The sequence below is a fragment of the Ornithorhynchus anatinus genome, chromosome 3 (genome assembly GCF_004115215.2).
Source record: "Ornithorhynchus anatinus isolate Pmale09 chromosome 3, mOrnAna1.pri.v4, whole genome shotgun sequence".
Classification (NCBI taxonomy): Eukaryota; Metazoa; Chordata; class Mammalia; order Monotremata; family Ornithorhynchidae; genus Ornithorhynchus; species Ornithorhynchus anatinus.
Window position 1 is genome coordinate 108,972,379 of NC_041730.1, and position 24,462 is coordinate 108,996,840.

Here is a 24,462-nt window from a genome sequence, read left to right on the forward strand (position 1 = left end):
CCTACATCCTCCTCCCACTTCCTCACCCTCCACTTCTCTCCAATTCCACTCTAGCATGACTACACCACTTGAGCCATCTGTGGCAATGATGTATGTTTCTTTACATCTGTTACCTCCTCCAATTTGTGACTTATTTTATTTTCCGCCTCCCTTGCTAAATGGGAGGCTCCTTGAAGGCAGGGATCAGGTATACTTTTTCTATTGTACTTTTCCAAAGGCTAAGTACTGTATTCTATCCCCAGGAGGGGCTCAATACACGTGCCAGGAAGAACTGGATATTAAGAGTGAATGATTAAATTAATGGGAACCACTGGTTGTACTCCAGATCATTGGCACAATCCAAGACAGTCAGTTAAGTTTAAACACCACAATCGGCAGATGTGGGTTTTTTGGATATTCCAGCAATCTATCTAGGAAGTTGAGGTATATGATGCCATTTGTAGAAAAACACGATCCCATGTGACATTTAAAGCAAGGATAAAGCAAGTTTATATAGAGCTTGTGTTGGCTTCACTTCCCTGGGCTTGAAACTGCATTCAAGAAACAGACACACTGTTTCCACCTTCATCATTTTGAAATCACACAAAAAAATTAAAATCAACCTCATTTTTTAAAAGCCTTTTTATTTTCCTTCACCATTATTGTTTTACAATACAAAGATCACCTTGTGAATACACAAAAACCCCTACAGAAGATAACTCTGCGGCACATAAAATACAGAATGGATATATATATATACGTATGTATGTATATATATATATCTATCTTTATATATATTTCTTCATTCTTAAAAAACTATTTTGTCCTGCCCATTGGCAAATATAGGTTTAGAATTCTTCCCCAAACACATGTATGGTAGGAATGAAACTTAAAAGTCCCATGCAGTTTTTGCAGAAATATATTTCTAAAGAAATAGATTTTTTTCTTGTCATTTGCCAACAAAACAGTCATGACTATGGATAATTTTTTCAACGTGATCAAGTTTTAAGTGATCATTAGCAAAAAAAAAAAAAAAAAAATTAAAAAAGGGTACCGATGGCTGTTTTCACGGTAGAGTAAAATCCAGATCCCAAACACGCCACATAGATCATTGAGAGCGTGTCATTGTCAACTGGCTACAGGGATGAAAAGACAATCTCTTCTCTCTATTTGGTTCCCCCTTCCCTTAAGTCATCACAATTTTAATACGGTAGGCAAATTTCTGGTTTAATTGAGCTATAAATGCAAAATGTAGTCATGTATACATAGAATGCTCATTTCCTGGAATACTGTGTTTTAAATAAAGACATTGAAGACGCCTACAGACCATACAATCAAGACGAGAAAGGCACTAGAAACATAGACAAATCTCTCTCCCGAGAAGCACTTTTTATTTTACCTCTCCTCTCTGACTCATAAAAATCTTTAAATTTTGTTTCATACACATCATTTTGAAAAATAAAGTTAGGAAATACTTAGAAAAATCACTTTACAACAGAATATATATATATATATATAATTTTTTTTGCACTTTTTGACACTGTCACTATTTGATTTTACAAAATCAAAAGTTACCAAACCTTTCTGTGTCTATCATTTTATTTCAACATTGGTGCAATAGGTAGAAAGATTTCTGAATTGAATCCCATTCAGGTACTTAGAAACCTTCATATAGACATTTGCTAGAAAATGGCTTTCAGCCCAATCTTTGGGGCAAGAGATATGAAAAGTATGTTTTCCCAAGAAAATAATACGCTTTATTCCCAGACGTGACTGGAAAGACCAGAACTTATGATTTACAAAAGCTCACGTTTATTCTGTCGCCTCATATCCAAAGGAACATGGCCATGGGTCATGAAAATCCCAAATCTATTAACAACAAATGGATACAGTGCATGATAAGTTCAATTTTCTTTATTGTTGTCCAACGCAGGTCCTTTGGAGAAAAATAAAGATCACAGTGCTGACCAGGTAACTGAATCGGTTAAGTCAAGGTAACTATTCAAAGATAAAAGGGCTAGGAAGGCTTTCATCGTATGGCATCTCCTCGCAGAGTTATTAGCACTTTGGACAGTTCCTCTTGAACAGCCGTTATGTGTCGCTCACCAAGCGGCTGTATTTTACCTGCCTACTGAGGTGGACGGCAGGCCAGGGGAACGGCCAGTGGTACGAGCGAGGTACGATGCCCTGGACGTTCTTTTCAAAGTACCGAAAGGGCCTGTACCACCATACCCTGGCCAGGAGGTTCGTTTGGGAAGCGTCTTTTAGCACCTGAAGGAAGAAGACAAAGAGCAAGGGTCAGTTCGCCAATTCCCGCCGTGGGTCTGGGGAAGCGTGCATGGACTCATAGAAAAAGCAGGGGCTGGAAATTACAGGACCTGGCTTCTAAGCCCAGCTCAGCCACTGGCCTGCTGTGGGAATTCTCTGGGCCTCCGTTTCCTCAACTGTAAAATGGGAATTTGATAGCTCTACTCCCTCCTGCTTAGACTGTGAGCCTCATGGGGGTCAGGGACTGTGCTCATTCATTCATGCATATTTATTGAGTGCTTAATGTGTGCAGAGCACTATACTAAGTGCTGAGTCTGACCTGGTCACTTTATACCTCCCCCAGTACTTAGAACAGTGTCTGACACAGAGTAAGCACTTGTATACTCCTTTAAAAAAATAAAGAGTGTTGCTCTAGGAATCAAAAACCCAAGGTGAATGGGCCCAGCAGGAGCCCTGGAAAACATAATTGGCTGATGTGGTGGCTACCAAGGTAACCGCCTGCTGGGTCGTGGTGTGTTGACGTTGTTGTTCAGGGGTCAGACTTCGGTCAGCCAAAAGATCCCGTTGAAGGTTGGCAAGGAGACTATAGGGAGGGAAAAGCAGATTCTACATTTCCCAGGAAGCAAAGGGGCTGACTCATGATGTCTTTGTACAAATCAATAAATCAGTTGTATTTACTAAGTGCTTACTGTGTGCAGAGCACTGTACTATACGTTTAGGGGAATACAGTATAACAGATTCAGTAGATACTCTCCCTGCCTTCAAAGAGCTTACAGTCTAGCAGGGAAGGCAGTCATGAAAAGAAAAGAAGGTTAAATGCACGTTCAGCTGAGAAAGCAACCAGATACAGAGCTGTGGGAGGGCAGGGATGCTAAGAACTAAGCGACAGGAAAGGTAGGGAGAAAAAGCCAAAAAGTTTGAGATGGATGAGCGGGCAGGAGACCCTGAGGTGTTGAATTACCCAGAAATTCTTTGTGGGTTTCAACAGTTTGTATCATTGTACGGTGTAGTTCTGGGTGGAGCCAAGCCCCCTAAATTCCCCTGATTGGGGTGGAGACAGGATCTTCCTCTGCTCTCTCTTCAGAGCTGGCTCCATGTGGGTAAGCCTCTAGTCCTTAATTAAGCTGATGGGAAGGTAGCCCGGGAAGTGGAATTGAAAATCCATTTTGGGCTTTTCTGGTGTAAATCTTGGTTTTGTGTTAGAATCGCTTAGTATTCTCCCAAGCACTTAGTACTGTGCTCTGCACACCGTAAGCACTCGGCTTAAAGAAGATGGAATGATCCACACACTGCACCCTCCCTACAGCACTTGTGCATATTTGTATTTGTATAAATATTACTCTATTTTGTTAATTGATGTGTATATATCTATGATTCTATTTATCTTGATGGTATCGACGCCTGACTACATGTTTTGATTTGTTGTCTGTCTCCCCTGTTTAGACTGTGAGCCCATTGTTGGGCAGGGATTGTCTCTATCTGTTGCCGAACTGTACATTCCAAGCGCTTAATACAGTGCTCTGCACATAGTAAGCACTCAAAAAATACGATTGAATGAATGAATGAATTCAGGGAAGTTCACCCCATGTCTAGGCTTCTCAGCCTCCCTCAACCTCCTCAGGGCTGCCATAGATGAAAGGAGGCATGGCAATTTTTTTCACTCTACCCAACTGTGGATTCTGAAGCTCCTGCTAACTCAGGCATCAGGATAAAAACAGAAACAAAGCAGGAGCTGGGCATAGTTCATGTTTATAGTCCTGGCAGGAAGGTTATTTCCTATATCATTATCACTTCTGCCTAATCCGGGTGCTTAACTGACAAAACTCAAAACTTGTGTGTGCTTCTGATTTCCAGTCTCTGAAATAAAGAAACTCTTCACAAAACAGTGAATATAATCCTCTTTGTCTCCATCTCTTATCAGGATTTATAACCCCCACCCCCAACCCAGACGTTAAACTAGAAATTTGGAGAAACTCACTTGCTGATTGGCCATTGTGTGGTACCACCAGAAGAGTCTTGTAGTGATGTAATAAGCCACCACCACGTCCACAGTGTAGTGGTCATGAGCTAGGAGGATACAGAAGATTCCAACCACGCTGAGAATCCAGCAAATCCAGTGATACCACCAGAGTCTCCGAGGTGAATCTGAAATCAATCAGTCAATGGTATTTATTGAGCGCTTACTATGTGCAGAGCACCATACAAGTGCTTGGGAGAGTACAACAGGATTAGCAGATATGTTCCTTGCCCATGATGAGCTTACAGTCTAGAGGAGAAGGCAGACATTAATAAAACATATAATTTAAAGATATGTACATAAGTGCTGTGGGACGAATATCAAATGTAGATGATGCATATGGGGGAAGGAACCGGGGAAGAGAGGGCTTAATCAGGGAAGGCCTCTTGGATGAGATGTGACCTTAATAATGGAGAGAGTGGTAGTCTGTCAGATGTGGAGGGGAAGGGAGTTGCAGGATGTGGGCGAGAGATTGGTGGTGATCTGGACGAGATTGGGAAAGGAGGAAACATATCACATCCCTCCTGCATGCCAGCATACCCTTAGCACGGTTTCTCTAGGATTGGAATTTAGACTTTTTAGAATTGGGAATTATCACAAACGTAATTTATGAGAATTTCGGCTGCCTGACTGGGATGCAGGGTACATGGTGGGGTGGAGGTGGGGAGAGGGCACTGCCTTCCAGGATATAAAAACAGAACAAACAAGTTGTTTTTCGAGAGAAAGGACAAGCAAACATTGCATAATCACAAGGATTATTTGAAACCACACAGTAATCAAGTCTTCAAAACTAGCCCTTGAGAGATTAAACAGTGAGAGGCCACCGTGTGCCTGCTACCCTGAAACATACAATGGACATCCAGTTCCTTTATTTCATGTAGAATTCTAGATACTATCCAAATCTAAAATAACTTCAACAACTTTAATGATATGATTGAGATTTCATGTTCCTTCTAGGTAGGGATATGCATTTGCCAACCAATACTGCTCTGTACAGTGTCATGGTGTTCTGCCCAAGAATTTGATTTCCTTAAGATCTCAGTAGGTGTTCACTAAAATCATGTCTCTCTTTATAATGAACACAAGGAAAAGGCATCCCCTGGAAGGGATGTCATAAGACTGGCTGGTTTACTTGCTTACTTCTCAGAAGGCTTACGCTTAAGGTATTGAAGTCAGGGTCTACTGCTCCTAGCTCTAAAGGTTTGTGAGGGAGATTTCACAATCTATTTAGATCAATCTGAACACCATGCACAGTGATCACACTATAATCCAGATAACAGAACCTGACATGTTCTGTTCTTTACACACGCTTATATGTCCTGTGTTGGTGAATATCCACCCAGTGGTGATTAACAGAATTAAACTGCTGCCATACTTCATTTACTTGGCACCTTCAAGCAGAACAACTTCAGCTCTGTCCATTCTCTCTTCTGCTCCCCGGCCCCAGACCACCACACAAATATTTACCAAAGAAACAATCTAGGGTTGGAGAGGCTGGGGGCGGGAGGAGTAGGCAATTTGAGGAAATCCACTGTGAAACTACTCACACTCTTTGATAAATAAGTAGGTCAGGGTTAACATGACAGTATGACCACTGTAGAGATAGTCCCCACACATATTGTGGGATCCTGTGATGGACAGACCCCCTCCAGCAATCATCTTCATTATCCTCCTCAGCTGGGCCTCCCAGTCTCCAAATAGCTGGTGAGAAACAGAAAAACCACATTATCACTGGGCCGCACATTTTTTTATTCTTCTCCCAACTATCAAAACAAACAAACTGAGTTGAAGCACTCAGTTACAGAACGTGTACTTCCATGAGGGATATAACATCAATAAGTACCTCCTACTTTCCTTTTATCCCAAAATCTCAAATCACTTTAACAAACCCATTACTATAATTATAGTATTTATTCAGCACTGTCTCAAAGTCTCAGCACGGTGCTAAGTACTGGGATAGATACCGATAATCAGATCGCATGCAGTCTCGATTGAGCCTCCTATGTTCTCAGATATGAAGACAATGAAGCCAAACTGACCTGTCCCAATGACCCAGGGCAAGTCAATGCCAGAATTTGGGCCTCTCAGGACCCCTCAGACCTATGAGCCTCACAGCTTCTCTTTCATTTTTTTTTTTTTGATGGAATTTGTAACGCACTTATTATGTGCCAGGCACTGTACTAACTATGGGGGTAGATACAAGCTAACCAGGTTGGACTCTGTCCATGTTCCTCTAGACTGTAAGCTCACTGTGGGCAGGGAATGCGTTTGCTATATTGTACTCTTCCAAGTGCTTAGTGCAGTGCTCAATAAATATGACTAACATGGGGCTCACAGTCTTAAACCCCATTTTACAAATGAGGTAACTGAGCACTGAGAAGAAGTGACTTACCCAAAGTCACAGAGCAGACAAGTAGCAGAGCCAGAATCAGAACCCAGGTCATTGTAACAATGAACAGAACAGTTTCCAGACAGATATCTGGGATGGAAACCATCAGAAACCTGAGCTCAGTAGAAAAACTGAAGAAAAATCAGCTAGTCAATCATATTTATTGAGTGCTTACTGTATGCAAAGCACTGTAATAATGTTGGTATTTGTTAAGCACTATGTGCAGAGCACTGTTCTAAGCGCTGGGGTAGATGCAGGGTAATCAGGTTGTCTCACGTGAGGTATTAAGCGCTTAATCAGAAACCAAGGCATTAGTTTCGGAGAACAATATGCTGAAAATTGCAGAAGAATCAAAGCCTCAGTGGCTCAACTCCGCAAATTCAAACATGCCATTCTGCATTTACAAAATAAGTAGAGGAATGTTATGGGCAAATGTATTTTGAAAATCACAACAGGGGGTTCCACTGGCGTTTCCTAAACAATAATGTCAAAGTGCATGCCCTGTCCATGAACTCATTTGGATTCATTTCAAGCAGCAAGCAGGACACACATTTTTCATGCCCTTTAGTTTAGAAGATGGAATTCTGTAGGAAATGTTCTCTGCTGTGTTAGCAGTTAAGAAGCTATTGTTTCAGCAAGCCATCAGTTATGGTAACTGCTTATAATAAGTCAGCAGAAATGACAATTTCCTCATACAAATTTGAAATCTATTTAAATGCTTGTTTCCCTCAGTAGACTGGAAGCTCCCTGTGGGTAGGGATCACATCTACGAACTCTCCAAAGTGCTTACTACAGAGCTCTGCACATGGAATGCGCTCAAAAAACACCATCAATTGACTGATTCATAGACGGTTTTCTTTCCTCTACACCCACTTCACAACCTACTCTCCCTATCCTCTAGCATCAGTCTCATTCTTTCTTGAAAACACAAATCATTTTGAGTGGCACCTGTTTACCGAGGAAATACAAAAGGCCCTTAGCAGGTCTTTGAAAGTCCGGACCCAGAATGCTTTATAAATTAAGTTCATTCTTTGAGGAAACACAGGCATTTAGGAAAATAGTTTTGAAAATCCAGATGCTCTTGTCACCTAATTCTTTCAGGTGATGGTGAAGAAATTAAGTCAACTTAAGCCCAGTGACTTGAACCCTTTAGTTTTTTGAATTCATGGGTTTCTCTTTCACCAGTTTTCCCTGCTGAGAAAATAAACCACTGTCCGAGAGATATAGTCAATTCTCATTGTGGAGTTAGGGGACCTCCAGGTTCTTAGATTTTCTCCCTACTGTCCTATTTAGGGCCAATTCAAGTGTTTTGTGGCTGCATCCAAAGAAGAGAGGAGGAAAGGGAACTTCCTTTCTAACAGTTCTGGCAAGTCAGGTAGGTGAAGAGGCTGAAAGTAACAGCTAAAGTTAACACTTTTAGACCACTTGTAGATTTCCACATTCTCTCAGAGTAGTTGCGGACCAGACCACTGAGAGCTAGAGAGCCCGCACTTCATATCAAGCTTTCCCTAAGTCCTCATCTCCCCAAACTCCCTCTTCCTTGTATGTCACATGCTTTGGAATCTGTACCTTTTAAGCCCTTGATATTCATTCATTCACCTTTATTGAGCACTTACTGTGGGCAAAGCACCGTACTAAATGCTTAATATTCATTATATAGGTTAGTGAGAGTTTGATATTACTCTACCCTCAATCTCATAGTATTAATGTACATATCCATAATTCGTCAACACCCATTTCCCCATCTAGACTGTAAGCTCACTCTGGACAGGAAAAATGTCTACCAACTCTGTTGCACTCTACCACCCACTTAATACAGTGTTCTACAACAGTAAGTTCCCAATAAAAAGCATTGATTCATTTGTACTAACATCCTTTGCTTTCAAAGACTGGATCTATGTGGTCAGAAAGCATGTTTAAGGAACTGCTTACACATTAAAGAAACACATAATTTTACTGTGATATAAGCTCCCCAAAATTAGTCTTTGATTTCGCTTCTAGGGAATAAATACTTGATATACTGGGTTTGTTTGATTTCCATCAACTAGAATTTAGAGTTATAGAAGAATGTAAACCAGTATAATTTTTAAGAGCTGTTTTCAATGATTGTACTTGATAGCAACTGATCTCATTCAAGTAACTGTAAAGACTAGTTGACTGGAAAGAGATCAGAGTATGGATTGCTCTTTGAGTGACCTTAACACTTCTCCTAAAAGACAATGCTTGGGAGTCAGAGATCAGGGGTTCAACTCCCGGCTCTGCCACTTGTCAGCTGTGTGACTGTGGGCAAGTCACTTCACTTCTCTGGGCCTCAGTTCCCTCATCTGTAAAATGGGGATTAAGACTGTGAGCTTCACGTGGGACAACCTGATTACCCTGTATCTAGCCCAGCGCTTAGAGCAGTGTTCTGCACATAGTAAGCGCTTAAATACCAACAGCATTATTATTATTACTTAAAGCCACAATGGGAAACAATGTGGTGTAGTGGATAGAGCATGGACTTGGGAGACAGATCTCAGGTTCTAATCCTGGCTCCACAAATGGTCTGTTGTGTGACCTTGAGCAAGTCACTTTACTTCTCTGTGACTCAGTTAACTCATCCGTAAATGGAGATTAAGACTGTGAGCCCCATGTAGGATAGAGACTGTGTCCAACCCAATTACCTTATATCTACCGCAGTGCTTAGAAGTGTTTGGCAAAAAGTAAGCGCCTAACAAATACCATTCTTATTATTATCATTCTCTAGATATGGTGACCACCGTTAGGTCCCCTGACCAGAACTGTCAAGAAGCAGTGTGGCCAAATGGATAGAGCATGAGCCTGGGAGTCAAAAGGACCTGGATTCTAATCCTGGGTCCACTCTTATCTGCTCTACTTGGTCAAGTCATATCACTTCATTGTGCCTGTTACCTCATTTGTAAAACGGAGATTAAGACTGTGAGTCCCATTCGGGATATGGACTGTGTCCAACCTGATGACCTTGTATCAACCCCAGCACTTAGAACAGTGCCTGGCACAGAGTATGCTCTTAACAAACACTATAGGGAAAATGAAAAACCTGATTCGGCACCAGATAGGCAACTTTATGATGGATATTTTTATTTTAAGTTACCCAAGCTCCTTCTGCTTCAGGTCTCACCACCGTATGTGGTGGCTCGGAAACGGCATCCATGTTTTCAGGGACACCCTCTAGGCTGAAAGCTCAGTGTGGGCAGGGAATGTGTCTATTATACTGTTGTGTTGTACTCTCCCAAGTGTTTAGTACAGTGCTCTGCACAAAGTAAGCGCTCAATAAGTACGTTGACTGAAGCAGGGATGCTAGCCATCCAGAAATGCCACGGTGGCGGTGGTGGGTATCATTGCTCCAGTGTCTCCGGCAGGAGCTCTGTCCAGTATGGCTGTATGAATTTAAGGATGGTTGGTACCAGCCTGCTCTGATGCAAAGTTAGGTGGGGGTCAAAGTCTCCCTGGAGCAGGCTCTGAGTTCCTGGGGCTTCCGGCAGGCTTCCACTTATGACATCATTACGAGATCATTACAACATCTTTATGAAAAACAGCATGGTATAGTGGGTAGAGCACAGGTTGGGAGTCAGGAGGTCATGGGTTCTAATCCCGGATCCGTCATTTGTCTGCTGTGTGACCTTGGGCAGGTCACTTTACTTCTCTGGGCCTCAGTTACCTCGTCTGTAAAAGGGGGGGCTGAGACTGAGTCCCACATGGTACAGGGACTGTGTCTGACTCAATTTGCTTGGATCCAGCAATTTGCCTGGCACATTGGAAGCACTTAAGAAATACCACAAGAAACTCCAGCACCACAATCTCTCTAAGCTACCACCACAACCAAGGCCTCAGAGTGGCAGAGCTGAGGCTCGTTCGAAATGACAACAAATCATTCTCCTGACAAATTTTCCCAAGCATTAATGTGCATTGGGAAAATGTCCCTGACTGCCCTCGGAGCCCTCCGTGCCCCTGCCCACGCCAAGAGGATAATGGCCTTGAGAGTGTGGAGAATGATTCAGTGTTCAAACCTGGAGGCAGGTACTCTAAGCCCGCCATGCAATCATGTGGACCTTGATCCCGTTGCCTCTCTGGGCAGTAACCAGCGACAACAACACTGTCATTTCTGTGCAGAGGGCCACGGAAGGATCACAGCGTAGAGAGCTCACCTTCTGACAAATGACTGTACAGATATGAAAATCCCAAACTCTGCGTCAGGCGCTGTTGCCCTGGAGTCAGCCTATGTAGGGGAGCTAGCCTGGGGCTCCTCTGAAGTGAATAACTTACCACCTTTACTACAGGGGTGGCTCCAGACATGTGTCCTCCCAGAGGTGGGAAGAAAATTACTGTCTCCTCCCTAATATGGCTACCTTCACATGCGTTATACCGGGCACATGATATACCACAGTGACATCATATGGGAACACGCCTGAATGCCTCTGCCAACAGCCACCACATTCCTCTCCGGGCCCTGGTTAGCCCAAGTGTAGCTGTCTTTTTTTTTTTTTTTTTAAAAAAAAAAAGATATTTATTAAGCACTTTCTGAGAGCCAGGCACTGTACTGAAAGCTGGGGTAAGTACAAGACAATCAGGTTGGATGCAATCTATGGCCCACGAGGTGCTCACAGCTTTAATCCCCACTTGCAGATCAAGTAACGGAGGCACAGAGAAGTCATTTAACTTAAGTGACTTGCTCAGGGTCATACAGCAGACAAGTGGTAGAGCCAGAATTAGCACTCAGGTCCTCTAACTCCCAGGCCCTCTAACTCCCAGGCCCACGCTCTTTCCACTAGATCATTCTGTTTCTCATGCTTCTTTCAGTGTCAGAAGCCGAGGCAAAGGGAAGCAGGGGGATCTCCCACTTTCAACTGCTGCCATATCTTCAATCGACACCCTGAAGAGACCTGGCTCACCCACCTGCCCAAATTAAAATTCATGTAACTGTAGTCCTTTTTGTCCATTTTCTTATGGTATTTGTTAAGAGCTTACTATGTGCCAGGCACTTTAATAAGCACTGGGGTAGATTCAAAGTAATAATAATAATAGTATTGGTTAAGTGCTTATTACATGCCAGGCACTGTACTAAGCACTGGTACAAGCAAATTGGGTTGGGCATAATCCCTGTCCCACATGGGGCTCAAAGTCTCAATTCCCATTTTCCAGATGAGGGAACCAAGGACCAGAGAAGTGAAGTGATTTGCCAAAGGTCACACAGCAGACAAGTGGTGGAGATGGGATTAAAACCCATGACCTTCTGACTACCAAGCCCATGCCTATCCACTATGCCATGCTGCTTCTCACAAATCAGGCTGGATACAGTCCATGCTCCAGAGGGGACTCAGTCTTAATTCCCTTTTTACAAATTAGAACCCAAATCCTTCTCACTCCCAGGCCTGTGTTCTATCCACTAGGCCATGCTGCTGCTTATTTGGAACATTACTTCCTCTCCATACTCAGGTTCATTCTTAATGGGTAGGGACTCACAAAGATTTTTCAGAACAGCAGTCTAGAGGATGGGTTGGTTCAAAGCTCCAGGGTTTGAGTCCTGGGTTTCAGTCATCCTGGGGATACACCCGGATCAGTAACTCATAATCAGTTCCCTGAAAATAAAGTGTTAAGCAAGATTCCCAAAAGATGTACATGTTGCCATGAAACAGTGTAAACCAATATTAAAATTCAGCATTGCTATCGTGAAAGAGCACTAAAAGGATAGAGTCATAATGAGATCTCTATAAATTAATTTAGTGGTGCTCCTACACAACAAACACTGATTTGAGATCAAGGAGCAGAAGGAAACCAATCCAGTTCCCCTTAGCCACTGTTTTCTACTATTTGTTGTAGATTAAAAAAAGGTTTTTCCTTTGTCCATCTCATCTTTGGTTTTTCCCACTCCTGCATTCTCCACTGCCACAGGCCTAGAACAAGGGGCAGTCTGAGGCCTACTTGCAAGCCCTGATTCCCAGAAGACACCTTGCAACTTCCATTCCCCTCGCATCTCCATCATCCTCGCATCTCTCCACCACAGGCCCCCCCCCTTTTTAAAAAAAATGGTATTTGTTCAGCACTTACTATGTGCGAGGCACAGAATTAAGCACCGGGGTAAATACACACTAATAAGTTTGGATAACAGTCTCTATCCCACTTGGGACTCACAGTCTTAATCCCCATGGTACAAACGAGGGAACTGATGCCCAGAGAAGTAAAGGGACTTGCCCAAGGTCACACAGCAGACAAGTGGCAGAGCCGGGGTTAGAACCCAGGCCATATATCTCCTCCATGCTCTACCCACTAGGCCAAGCTGCTTCTCCACTAGAGTAGACAATCCACTAGACTGTAAACTCTTTGAAGGGAGCATATCTATTGAAACTCTTGTATTGTACTCTCCCATTGGCTTAGTAGAGTGCTCGGCACACAGTAAGAGCTCAATAAATTCCACTGAATGACTGATTGATTGATCGGCCGAGTGAAGATAAGAAGGCCTGAAGCCTTCTGAGATTTTGAAATTTTAGGATTGGGTCTTATACTCTGGCTGAACAGCCCCACCTGATGGGCAATCAACATGAAACTATGACTTAAGGGAAGAATATATTCTTGATTTTCCCTTTTTTTGTTGTTTCACCTTTCCCACTGTGTCTGCTGTCAACACTCCCCTCCTAGTTATGCTTATATTGTGAACCTCTTGAGGGCCAGAGACCTCTAATTTCCACCTGGCAACATTTCCCAGTGCTCAATTACTGGGCTTTGCACATAATAAGTGCTTAATCAAAATAGCTATGACAGTACAACAGGCAAGGACCATATCTTCTACCTTTATTGAACACTCCCAAGTGCCCAGTACTGTAGGCCAGTGGTCAGAACGCTTTCCCTTGTATCTGATTCAGGGAGGAGAAGGGAAGATGATGAAGGTGATGGAGGGGGTGAAGAGGAAGGTTGGGGGGAAAGAGGGATATGGTGGGGAAGAGAGGGATGTGGTGGACAGGAGAGAGGGGTTGGGGGGAGGAGATGGAGGCCAGAGGAAGGGAAGAAGGGAGGCCGGAGGAGGTAAGAAGGGAAGCTGGAGGAAGGGAAGAAGGGAGGCTAGAAGGAGGGAAGAAGGGAGACCAGAGGGAGGGGAAAAAGGGAGGCCAGAGGGAAGGAAGAAGGGAGGCCAGAGGGAGGAAAGAAGGGAGGCCAGAGGGAGGAAAGAAGGGAGGCCAGAGGGAGGAAAGAAGGGAGGCTGGAGGAAGGTAAGAAGGGAGGCTGGAAGAAGGTAAGAAGGAGGCCGGAGGGAAGAAGGGAGAAAGAGGGGGAAATAGAAGAGGAGGAAAGGGGCATGGGGGGGAATAGAAGGTAATTGGGAGGAGGGTGGTGGGAAGGAGCAGAGGTAGGCAAGGGGCAGGATTGGACAGCCTTTTGGCTGACTAAAGTCGAAGTCATGCCAGGGAGAAGGAATCTTCAGGCTGAGTTCCAGGATCTCACTGAAGGCTGAAGAAATACATGCACTCTGAATTTTCTAACTTAGTATTTTCCTGAAAAGCCTGTTGGACAAGCAATGAAGTCCTTGGGGCAAATGATTTTTTTTGTGATTCAATTTCACTTTCGGCCTTGTCCAGTCACCTAGGCTGCCAATCACCACATGATTTCTGAGCAGACCTCTGTCCTCCTCTCTGACAAAGTGCAATAAAACTGCAGAAATCTACGCTTTGTATTCCACATTGAAGAGGAATAATGACTCTCTGGATTGGCCTTCAATTAATGTGGGACCTGTCTACTGACTGGAAACATGAGATCAACTGGATTAATGCATTAGCCAGCAAACTCTTCCTGCTGAATCTTAATCTCTATTTATAAAGACTTCAGAATCTCAGGTATCCATGGGAACCGTGAAACAATTAGAATGAACCCACATCACTTCAATGCTTAGTCACTATTAGATGAACTCATCTTTTCAAAATTGACATATTCTGGAGCTCATTGTTGTCTAATGTTTTTGCCATGAGAATAATGCAATCAGTACCAGTCATTTCCTCTCTCCGGTTATTGCTTTTAATCATTCACCAAGTCAGGAACGAAAAACTTTCCTCCTTGTAAATGCTCCCACATGCCTTAGCTTTTCTTCTACTAACTGACTCATAGTCAGTTGTAACTGGATGACGAGGAGTTATTTTGGGGATTGAACACGTTCCACAAGGAAATCCTGTGATAAGATTAACAGGATCTCAAAAACCTGACAGGCTGGACCACAGCACTGGTTAGAAATTCCACTGGCTATAGCTTTCACTGAGCTAACAGAGTCCAATTTTTCCCCTCAAATTCCAAAAATTAGCACTGAAAAGACCCTAAACCCTTTCTAATTTTAATGTGCCTCAGGCACAGTTCATCTACAAAAATCGTCTACCCTACCCAGTTCTCCCAATTTAATCATTTCAAAAGACTATTATCCCTCCAAACAGCCCCATATTGTTTGGCAAACATACCCTGCCATCTACTAAGGGAACAATGGTGCCAATTTTCATAATTACACCCCATGCTTGTGGGAACGTTTTTTTCCTCCAAAGCCAAGCACTTGGGGTGTTAAAGTAAGGATTTAAAGTACAGTAAGTGTATGGTTGAGGGCCAAGATTAGCCTCACATGACAATATTGAATAAAAGGTCTTGGAGTGAAGCTGAGTTAGTCAAAAGCCCTTGGACTTCAGCAAGCTGGGCTCAGAGTATTTCCAATAAGGATTAATACTGTGATTGGCACAAAGTAAGCCCTTAACAAATACAATCATTATTACTATGATAATGATGATTATGAGGATGATTAGTGTCATTGTTGCTGTTCTCCAGATCTATGACATGTTGATGGTTTTCTCTACCCGAACCACTTCAAGTTAAATGGTGACGGATTTTCTGGGCCATATCATCTCCTCTGAAAACTGCACCTCTCAGTCATAAGGCCTTCCAGCAGTACTTACTGGGGATGGGGGGCAGGAGTTGTTCCAAGGGCACAATGGCATTTTCACCATTTGTAGTTGTATGTTTGGCCTGTGAAGTCACACGTCCTCTGCTCCTCAGGAGGCAGACTTCACTGTTCTTGAACACTGCTTAATCTACTACAATGAGCCTCAGCAATCTAAACAGATCACCCTGGCCATTCCCTCGGTCTCAGTTACTCTGAAAATTCCAAGAAAGACCTTAGTCTATCACAGTCAAGAGACTGGTGTCAAATAGACCAAAATCAAGGACTCATTTCTTTGCTGAAGTAACAGAAGAACCAATGAGAGTTAGGCTGGCTTAAACCTAGCCTTCTTGTTTTTGGCTAAGGCTGATTAACACAGGGTAGGGGGATTTGGATGAGTAGTGTTTTCTACTGAACAGGATAAACATTTTTTCCCTTCTCTTTAAGCCACTAGGGACTCCTTTTGGCTACCCTGTTTAGTAAAACAATGACAAGTTAGCTTTTCAGGCTTTACTGGATTCCCGAGCCTAGACTTGACAGGGGACAGGAAGGGCTGGATACATGCTACCAAGAGTCATGGCAACTTCTCAGGGAAATATTTGTGAATGAAGTCAATAGATGAAGGGGAGAGAAGGCTCAGCTACTCCTAGCAGATTATATCATATTGGCGGTCGGCTAGGTTATATAGAAAGCCTCTAAAACCAGAACTGGAACCGAAACCGGGCTATAGCTTATCCAGTAGGGGTTTAGTTACTCTGCTGAGGTGGTGCAGTAGAGTTCCTTGGACTCCCTGTTTATTGAAAACTTCCTTACCAGCCCTCTAACCTGAATCCTCACTCCTATCTACACTACACATTGCAACTCTGATCATTACTGTGAGGTTTGGCTCAGTATACATCACTTTACTCTGGAAAGTGCTTAAGGCATACAACGGCCAAGCGTTCACGTGATGATGAGGAGAGGGTGGGAAGGATACGGGTAGAGCTCAATAAATACCATTAGTACTATTAAAAAAGTATAATGGAAGCTTGGAGGGTGAAGTAACAACCAAGAGGAGTGTAGTGTACAAACTTCCCTGACCCCAAAGCAGCTCTCAGTGGGAGTGCCAGAAGAATGTATTTATTGCAAGCCCTTCCCCCCAATTTTTAACAAAAGTTCACCCATCTGGGTACTAGCCAACTGGGTCAAGTCGGCCTTACCCAAAATCCTCTTGCCAAAAAGTCATCCCGTCCCCCCCCGCCCCCCATCTCCTGTCCCCACCATAGAGATTCTTTCAAGGGTAAGGGAGTCTTGAATACATCCTAAGCTCTCTGAGAGGAGAGACCATGTTTTGAGTTTGTTACTCTCCTCAGTACCTTGTCAGTGTTCTCACTGCACACAGAATTCTCAGTAAGTATCGGTAACTGAGTGACTGACTGACTGGCAGTTGGGGAGTGGGGGACGGGGTGGGGGTGAGTGAATATGAGGGTTGGGGGAGTGGTCCTGGAAGTAGTAATCGCAGGATGTAGTCTAAGTTTGTTAAGAGACAATATAAATTCCCATATTCTAAGCCATGCTGGGGTAGCCTGCCTGGTCTTTCTCTCCTAGGCCAGAAACTTGCCTGTGTCCCAATCATTCAGTCAGTCAATCATATTTACTGAGCGTTTACCATGTGTGGAGGTCCATACTAAGCCCTTGAGAGAGTACCATATAACAATAAACAGACATTCCCTGCCTACTACAAGCTTAAAGTCCTGGATGGGTGGCAGCAGACGGGGACCCGAAAAGGACTGAGAATGATCTGCCTAGTTCTAGGAATGGAGACTCCTATACCTTCAGGCCTGGCTACCCCCATGTGACTCTGTCCTGAAACAGAGCTGGGTATCACTTCCCACCTCTTCCCACCAACAGGGCTCCAACGGCCAGGTCAAACAATCAATCAATCATATATGTTGAGTGCTTACTGTGTGTAGAGCACTGTACTTAAAATACTGGATTGAGTACAATACAACAGAGTTGGTAGACACGCTCCCTGTCAACAAGGAGCTTACAATCAATGCGGGGGTTTTTTCCAGTTATATTACTGCTATGCCTCAAGGATGGATGAGAGCTAGGCGGGAAACCCACTCCTCCCTCCCACCTCAACCGTCACCTCTACAACTAGTTTGAACTGAAATGTGGTGGCAGAAAGTGAAACCTAAAATCAAGTTCTCCGTTCCAGGTTGGCAGGCCCAGCCAGCCCTTTGGGGTTACATCACAGGAGAAAATGATATTTTTAAAAGTCTGATGAGGAGCTAATGAGTTACAGCCAAACTCAAAATCTCTGCTGTGCCCAAAATAACGACTTGATTTTTCTCAGACCAGGCTAGGAAGGGATTGGCAGGGTTCTGAACTTTGAGGAAGGACGGTCCCTTCATCACTTAGAGACATGAAAATGAGGTGATGAGACGAATAATGATAAGTGGCATTTGTTAAGTGCCAAACACCATATTAAGCGCTGGAGTAGAAACAGGCAAATTGGATTGGACACAGTCCAAGTCCCACATTGTGGGGGGGCCACAGTCTTAATCCCCATTTTATAGACGAGGTACCTGAGGCAGAGAGAAATTAAATGATTTGCCCCCAAGGTCACAGAGCAGACCAGTAGTGAGTCAGGATTAGAACCCAGGTCCTTCTGACTCCCAAGCCCGTGCTTTAACCACTAGGCCGGCAGTGTGATCTCGGCAGACATGCTCCTCGGGACCTCAGCTAAAAAAATGGGTGAAGAGCTCAGGATTAAGGAAGCAGCTGGGATATCCCTTGGGGAAAAAGGACAAAAAGAAGCAAGACGTGAAATTACAGTGAGAATGATTTACCTTTGGAGAACAGTTGAAATGCATGCCAGGTACTGGGAGTGTAGTTACATACATTGTAATACACCGATATAGGTAGAGCGTGCCAACTATGCAGAAAAATCTTCTGCTAATAATAGACCTAGAGAAAGGGAAAAATATGTCACATTCTCAGCAAACAATTTTGGTAGGCTTATCTATTTTAAGTCTTAAATTACCAAATCAAACAAAAAACACGACCCAGCAGCTTCGGATTGGAATGGTACAGTGCCAGCACCAATAACAGCTTGAGTTGGGATCATTAAAACAGGACCCTTTTATACATGCCCAGTGAATGACTTTGTTAAAAGAAGCAGCCAACGACGGCTTTCATCCACTTTTACTCCAGACGAATTTCTTTGGCTAGCTAAAAGGTAAGTGGTAGGCATCTGAGAGGAGAAAGCATTCCAAAGTGTGCTTGCTCCAAGACACCGAGTTCACAGAAAAAGAATGCAAAATGAGTATGGCACCAAGCACCAAAGCTATTAAGTGAAAACCCTTCACTCAGACTTGGCAGAAATGGGTTCTCTCTGCTAACGATGTCTGTTCCTTGCTCTCCTGATGGAAGGTGACTACCTGAAATGTGCTAAAGATGGCCAAATTGAAAACTAATAGTTTGGATCAGAATCTGGTCCTCTTTCAACTCGGGTTCCTTATCTGAAGTATAATTATTTGATTAGGATATGCATACAAGTTTAAGGAAGACTTGCTCTGTCTATGATAGGAGGCTGCTGGATTTTTCTCTCTCTCTCACACACACACACTCTTATACTGAGCACTAAAATCCAGTATTAAAATGCCCTCAGACTTCAGTCTCCCCACATCTGTTCTTCTATTTCAGGAAAGACTCTTTTCTGATGATGGCCCTCTCCTTCTGGAGTCTTATCAAGCAAATTTCTTGACTTGAGGTTTTGAAGTGGGGCACCAATTCGAACTTCCATCCTTCACTAATGAATGGGCTCCATATTCAAACACTCAGTCCAAGTCAAAGAAACAAAAAACCCCAAACAACAACAAAACAATTTTCTTATCCCTCTCCAATGTATGTCTATTTCCACATTCCCCATCAAATAGCCTTTGGATCACCAAATTCTCGTGACTGTAAAGAACTCTTCCCAGGAGAAGCAATGGGCCCTAGGTAGACATGTGGAATATAATGGAGCATGCAAGGGAATCTTGGAACTGCCTTAAACCTGCAAATTTACACATTTAAACAAGCAGCTGCATGATGGGATGATTCAACAGCAACAGCATTTCCACATCTAAACATCATCCTGTACAGCATTCCCAGTGTCTAGCTATCTGATTTAAAGAGCACACACCACATATGCAATTTCTAGTGTGTGTGCACAACATTTACCTTTCTCCTTGTTATTTTTTTTTTCATAGGCATGGGGAAGGGTTTAGTCTAAAAACAGGAAGCTGTTCAGTACATTGGTGGATCTGGAAAATGATAATTGTTATCTTGACAATATGACCAACAACATGTAAGAGTTGGAGCATTATTGAAAATGCATTTTTACGAACTATGGAAAAAACAAGATTTACTATTAAGGTGAAGAACGCCCAGCCACTGTTACTTAATTCAACCATACGCAGAACTTGGGTTACAGTTTTATTTGCAACTGCCTACTCCTGGCACAGTTTCAGCAGAAGAATGTCCAGTCCACATTTGTAAAATGAACTGTTTCCAGGAGGGAGTGAGAAGAAAAACATTCTGGGTCACTTTTCCCCCCCTTTTTTAAGTTCACCAACCTTAAATTTAATTGGCTGAAGTTATAAATAGTTCTGTGCTGCACTAAGTGAAGAAAGATATATAATCCACCAACTGGCCATAAACCACTAGGAATGCCTACATAGCTGCACTCAAAACTTGTGAGTCACATGCATCGCCCTCTCAGACCGTGAGCTCCCCCATCTAGACTGTGAGCTTGTTGTGAGCAGGAAATGTGTTTTATGTTATATTGTACTCTCCCAAGCACTTAGGTACAGTGCTTTGCAGACAGTAAGTGCTCAAAAACCATGATTATCATTATTATTATTAATAATAATATTGCCACAAAAGTGTTTTACACCAAGCCGGAGTAATAAGATACATGGTTTGGGAAGAGAAAATACACATTCTCCTCTGGGAGTTCCTAGAAAATAAGAATCATCAAAGATTCAGTTATTTGGATCTTGTGACGTGAATATATTCCTAGCTCTGACACTAATTACTTGGTCACAATCTCCCTATGGCACTGCCTTCCTTAGCTATACACTTGAGGTTTATGATGGCAAGGAGCTCTATGAAATTTATTAAGAAGAATATTTAAAAAATAATAATCTAAAAAACAAACCTCACAAGTAGGTTTTAAGAGGCACGTAAAGGAAAATTAAGTTGCAAAATTCCCATTAGCCAGGAATAAGAATAAAGAATTTATCTCTCTTTTCCACCTACCCCCACATCCGCAATAGGTTCAGAAAACACTTTTTTAGAAGTGGACAACACACTTCTAAAAAAACAAGGGGAGAAGTTAAGACTGTTGCTTCCACACACAAAGTAAAACATAAAACAAGAAGTGAAAGGGTTATAAATTATTTATAGTCGCTTTTGCCTCTCCCTCAAAATTGTCAACTTGTGAGCAGGGAATGTGTCTGACAATTCTTTCTCTCCGAAGTGCTTAGTACAGCGCTCTGCACATAGTAAGTGCTCAATAAATACCATTGACTGATTGGCAAACTGCCAAGGAAAACAATTTTACTGATAACCACTCAGTTAAACTATACTGAGAACACATAAATATAGCTGTCCCAGGTGTCATCCTCTAATTTTCAGTCAATCTTGAAGATGGCCAAGGCCTGGAGTAACCGAGGCCAGTGCTAAACACAATTGCCAACTTTTCATTTTGAATGTAGGGCAAATAAGGAACAGGGGTTTGGGATGGCAACTGGGAAAGGACAGGAGGCTTCAGAGAGCGAAATACCTCCTCCAGGAAACCTTCATCTCTCTCGGCCATGCACTCAGTCCCACTAAGCCCTTAGGTACTTCCTTTTTCTCCACCCCCAAAACCCTCCCTACAAAGGATTTTTGTACATATCTTTATACTTAGTTACTTCCCTTACCTGAAATTGTTTCTAATATCTGTCTCCCCCCATTAGAATGGAAGCTTCCTGAGGACAGGGATCATGCTTCCTAACTGGAATTTACTCTCCCAAGTGCTTAGTATAGTTTTTTGCATAACGTAAGCACTCAATAAATACCACTGATTAACCGTCTAAAAATCAGAAAGCATCACTTTGGGGTATTTTCAGATATGAGTGGGAAATTTCAGGGCTTGCAAAAAACCTGAGGTATAAACATCTGGAAGCCCAGCTCATAAAGTGCTGGACAACTTACCCCATTAAGGTTGAAGTCCTACATCATGATAACTAGCCTATACTGAATCTCTTCAGTACCCAGTGTTTCCTACGTGTTCAGCACACTTTTTCATAAGCTATATTGTTATTATTGTATTTGTTAAGCACTTATTATGGGGTATTGGGATCCCATTGGCAACTCCCTGAATATGGAGGGTGAGCAGAGTATATTTTACGGATGGAGAAATTAAGACAGAGAGAGAGAAAATGGTCTAGCTTGGTTGTTGCAATCACAGAATCGAAGAATAAAACAGCTGAAAAGGAAGCTTGAGAGATGAATGACCAAACATTCAGGGAAGATAATAGTGTGTGCTTCATTGAAATGTCTCTAGCCATAGAAACACCACAGCCTCCCCCATTAGTCTATAATGGTATTTTATCGCCCTCACAGTCATGAAGTTCTTCCTTAAGTTTAATCTACTTTTTCCAACTGTAATGTAGGTTTGTTTCCCCCGTCATCTATGGTCTGGGAAGACAATTGGTAAGGGTTGTCCAGATAGAACCTTTCAGATATTAGAAAACCATTATTATGGCACCCTGGAACTATTTTTCTTAGGGCTAAAACCCCAATTCCTTGAGCCTCTTTTTACAGGAACTGATTTCCTTTCCGCTAGTCATTTTGATCACTCTTTTCTGGACCCCTCCATTTCTAATATTAATATAATGATAGCATTTATCGAGCATCACGTGCTGACAGATACAAGATAATCAGATTGGACACAGTTCCCATTCAACACGGGACTCCGTCTAGGAGCCAACGGGTATTTTATCCCCAAATGACATTTGAGGATGCCAAGGGCTAGGGAAGTTAAGTGACTGGCACAAGACCATGCAACAGGTAAGCCAAAGAGCTGGGGCTAAAACCCAGGTTTCCTGACCCCCAATCAATCAGTGGCATTTATTGAGTGCTTACTATGTACACAGCACCGTACTAAAAGATTAGGAGACTATAATACAACAGAATGAGCAGACACGTTCTCTTCCCTTAACAGACTTACAGTCTAGAGGAGGAGAAAGACATTGATATAAATAATTTATAATATATAATTTATTAAAGATTTGGGCATAGGTGCTGTGGGGTTGAGAATGGTGTGAATATCCAATACCCAAAGGTGTAACTTTGTGTAACTAAGTGCAACTCCCAGCCTCGTACACTGCACTAGACCACACAGCTACATTATTCTGAAAATACTGAACACAGTCGTCTAATATGGGTCTAACGAACACAAAGTTGAAATGGAACTGCTTCCAGACTCTTGCATGCCACTACTAAGATGAGCTTGTTTAATAACACCACTGCATTGTTGACTCACAGGCAGCTTGTGATTGCCCTTGATCCTAGGTCTTGTCCTGCTATAAACTGTGTTCTGACCAGCCTTCTCCCATCCTGTATTTGTGCTCGGGTTTTTGTTCCTATGTGAACTTCTTTGTACTTGTCCATTCTGATCTTTGTTTCTTAGGGGCTCATTTTCCCCTAAGTCACTCTGCATGATCCCCGTTATCCCTTAATGTATCCCTAATTTCCATCTCTCCCAATGTCAGTCATGGTCAGCAATGGGTCTAGAACCCACACCTTCCGATTAATAATCCTTCATGGTTTCCCTAATTCAAGAAGAAAAATGATTACTATATATTACTATGTTTCTTTATCCCTTTAAATGAAGAGTTGCCTTTTCTTTTAAAAAAAATAGGTTTGGGATTTTTGTTTTTATCCTTTTGTAAAATCCTGCATTTCAATGTGACTTGTAATTATTCCATGAAACATCTGTTTTAGTATTTTAAAATTGATATAAATCAGCCAAACGTTGATTTAGGAGACAAGGAAAGCCAAGCCCATTTAAAAATTTTTATCCTTTTAACTACTTCTTAGCAGATGTGAATTGTACCATATGTTGCCGAAAGGAACTGCTATAACGCATGACAAAAAAGAAAGAAAACTTGAATAATACACTCTACCAATAGACAGTCAAAGCTGTTACAAATAAATAAGGAGCATGTACCGAAAATCCACATAAACAACATGCCAATCAGGAGGTGGGATGGTTTATAGCTATTTTCACAAAATACTTATGCTTAAAATGCCAACAGGTGGTTATATTTTTTCCATGTAAAAGTCAGGGTGCTAGCACCAGCATCTTTTACTGATTACTATAGCAAGGGGATAATTAAATTGTCCTTGAAGTTTCTACATGTTAAGACACTGAGAACAAAAACAGATTACGCAAATATAAGCGTTGGGATTTATCAGAATTATGAATGAGGAAGGTATGAACCAATGAGGGAGATGTTTTACTCTGACAGGATGGAACACAGATGGACTCCAGGCAACATGATTATTATCATCATTATCATTTAGTTTTCATTTAGAACTGTAGACTGAGCATTAACTACGGGACAGAAACTGAGGTAGACAGACCAGACTTTAAAAGAAACACATATCAGAATAATAATAATAATAATGCGGGTATTTGTTAAGTGTTTACTATGTGCCGACCCCTGTTCTAAGCACTGTATCTGATTTGTACTGCCACTAGCACAAAACCTCATTAACAGCTAAAAGAGAAAAGGTGTTAGGTCTCTCTCATCACTCCACCAAGCCTTGCCAGAGGGAATGCCACCTCTTAAGTCCTTCTGGGAACCC

At 42.5% G+C, this 24,462-nt stretch overlaps 1 protein-coding gene across 1 annotated transcript in view; it reads right to left on the minus strand.

The window, feature by feature from the left end:
• Positions 1 to 603: 603 nt before the first annotated feature.
• The window catches only part of SGMS1 (sphingomyelin synthase 1), a 39,332-nt gene continuing 15,473 nt past the window's right edge, over positions 604 to 24,462 (minus strand). Inside the window, exons 2-5 of the mRNA XM_029059357.2 lie at positions 18,408 to 18,525; positions 5,812 to 5,965; positions 4,226 to 4,392; positions 604 to 2,250 (exon numbers count right to left, since the gene is read on the minus strand). Of these exons, the coding sequence (XP_028915190.1) occupies positions 2,071 to 2,250; positions 4,226 to 4,392; positions 5,812 to 5,965; positions 18,408 to 18,525 (619 nt within the window). The 3' untranslated portion in view covers positions 604 to 2,070. The remainder of the gene's footprint in view (positions 2,251 to 4,225; positions 4,393 to 5,811; positions 5,966 to 18,407; positions 18,526 to 24,462) is intronic.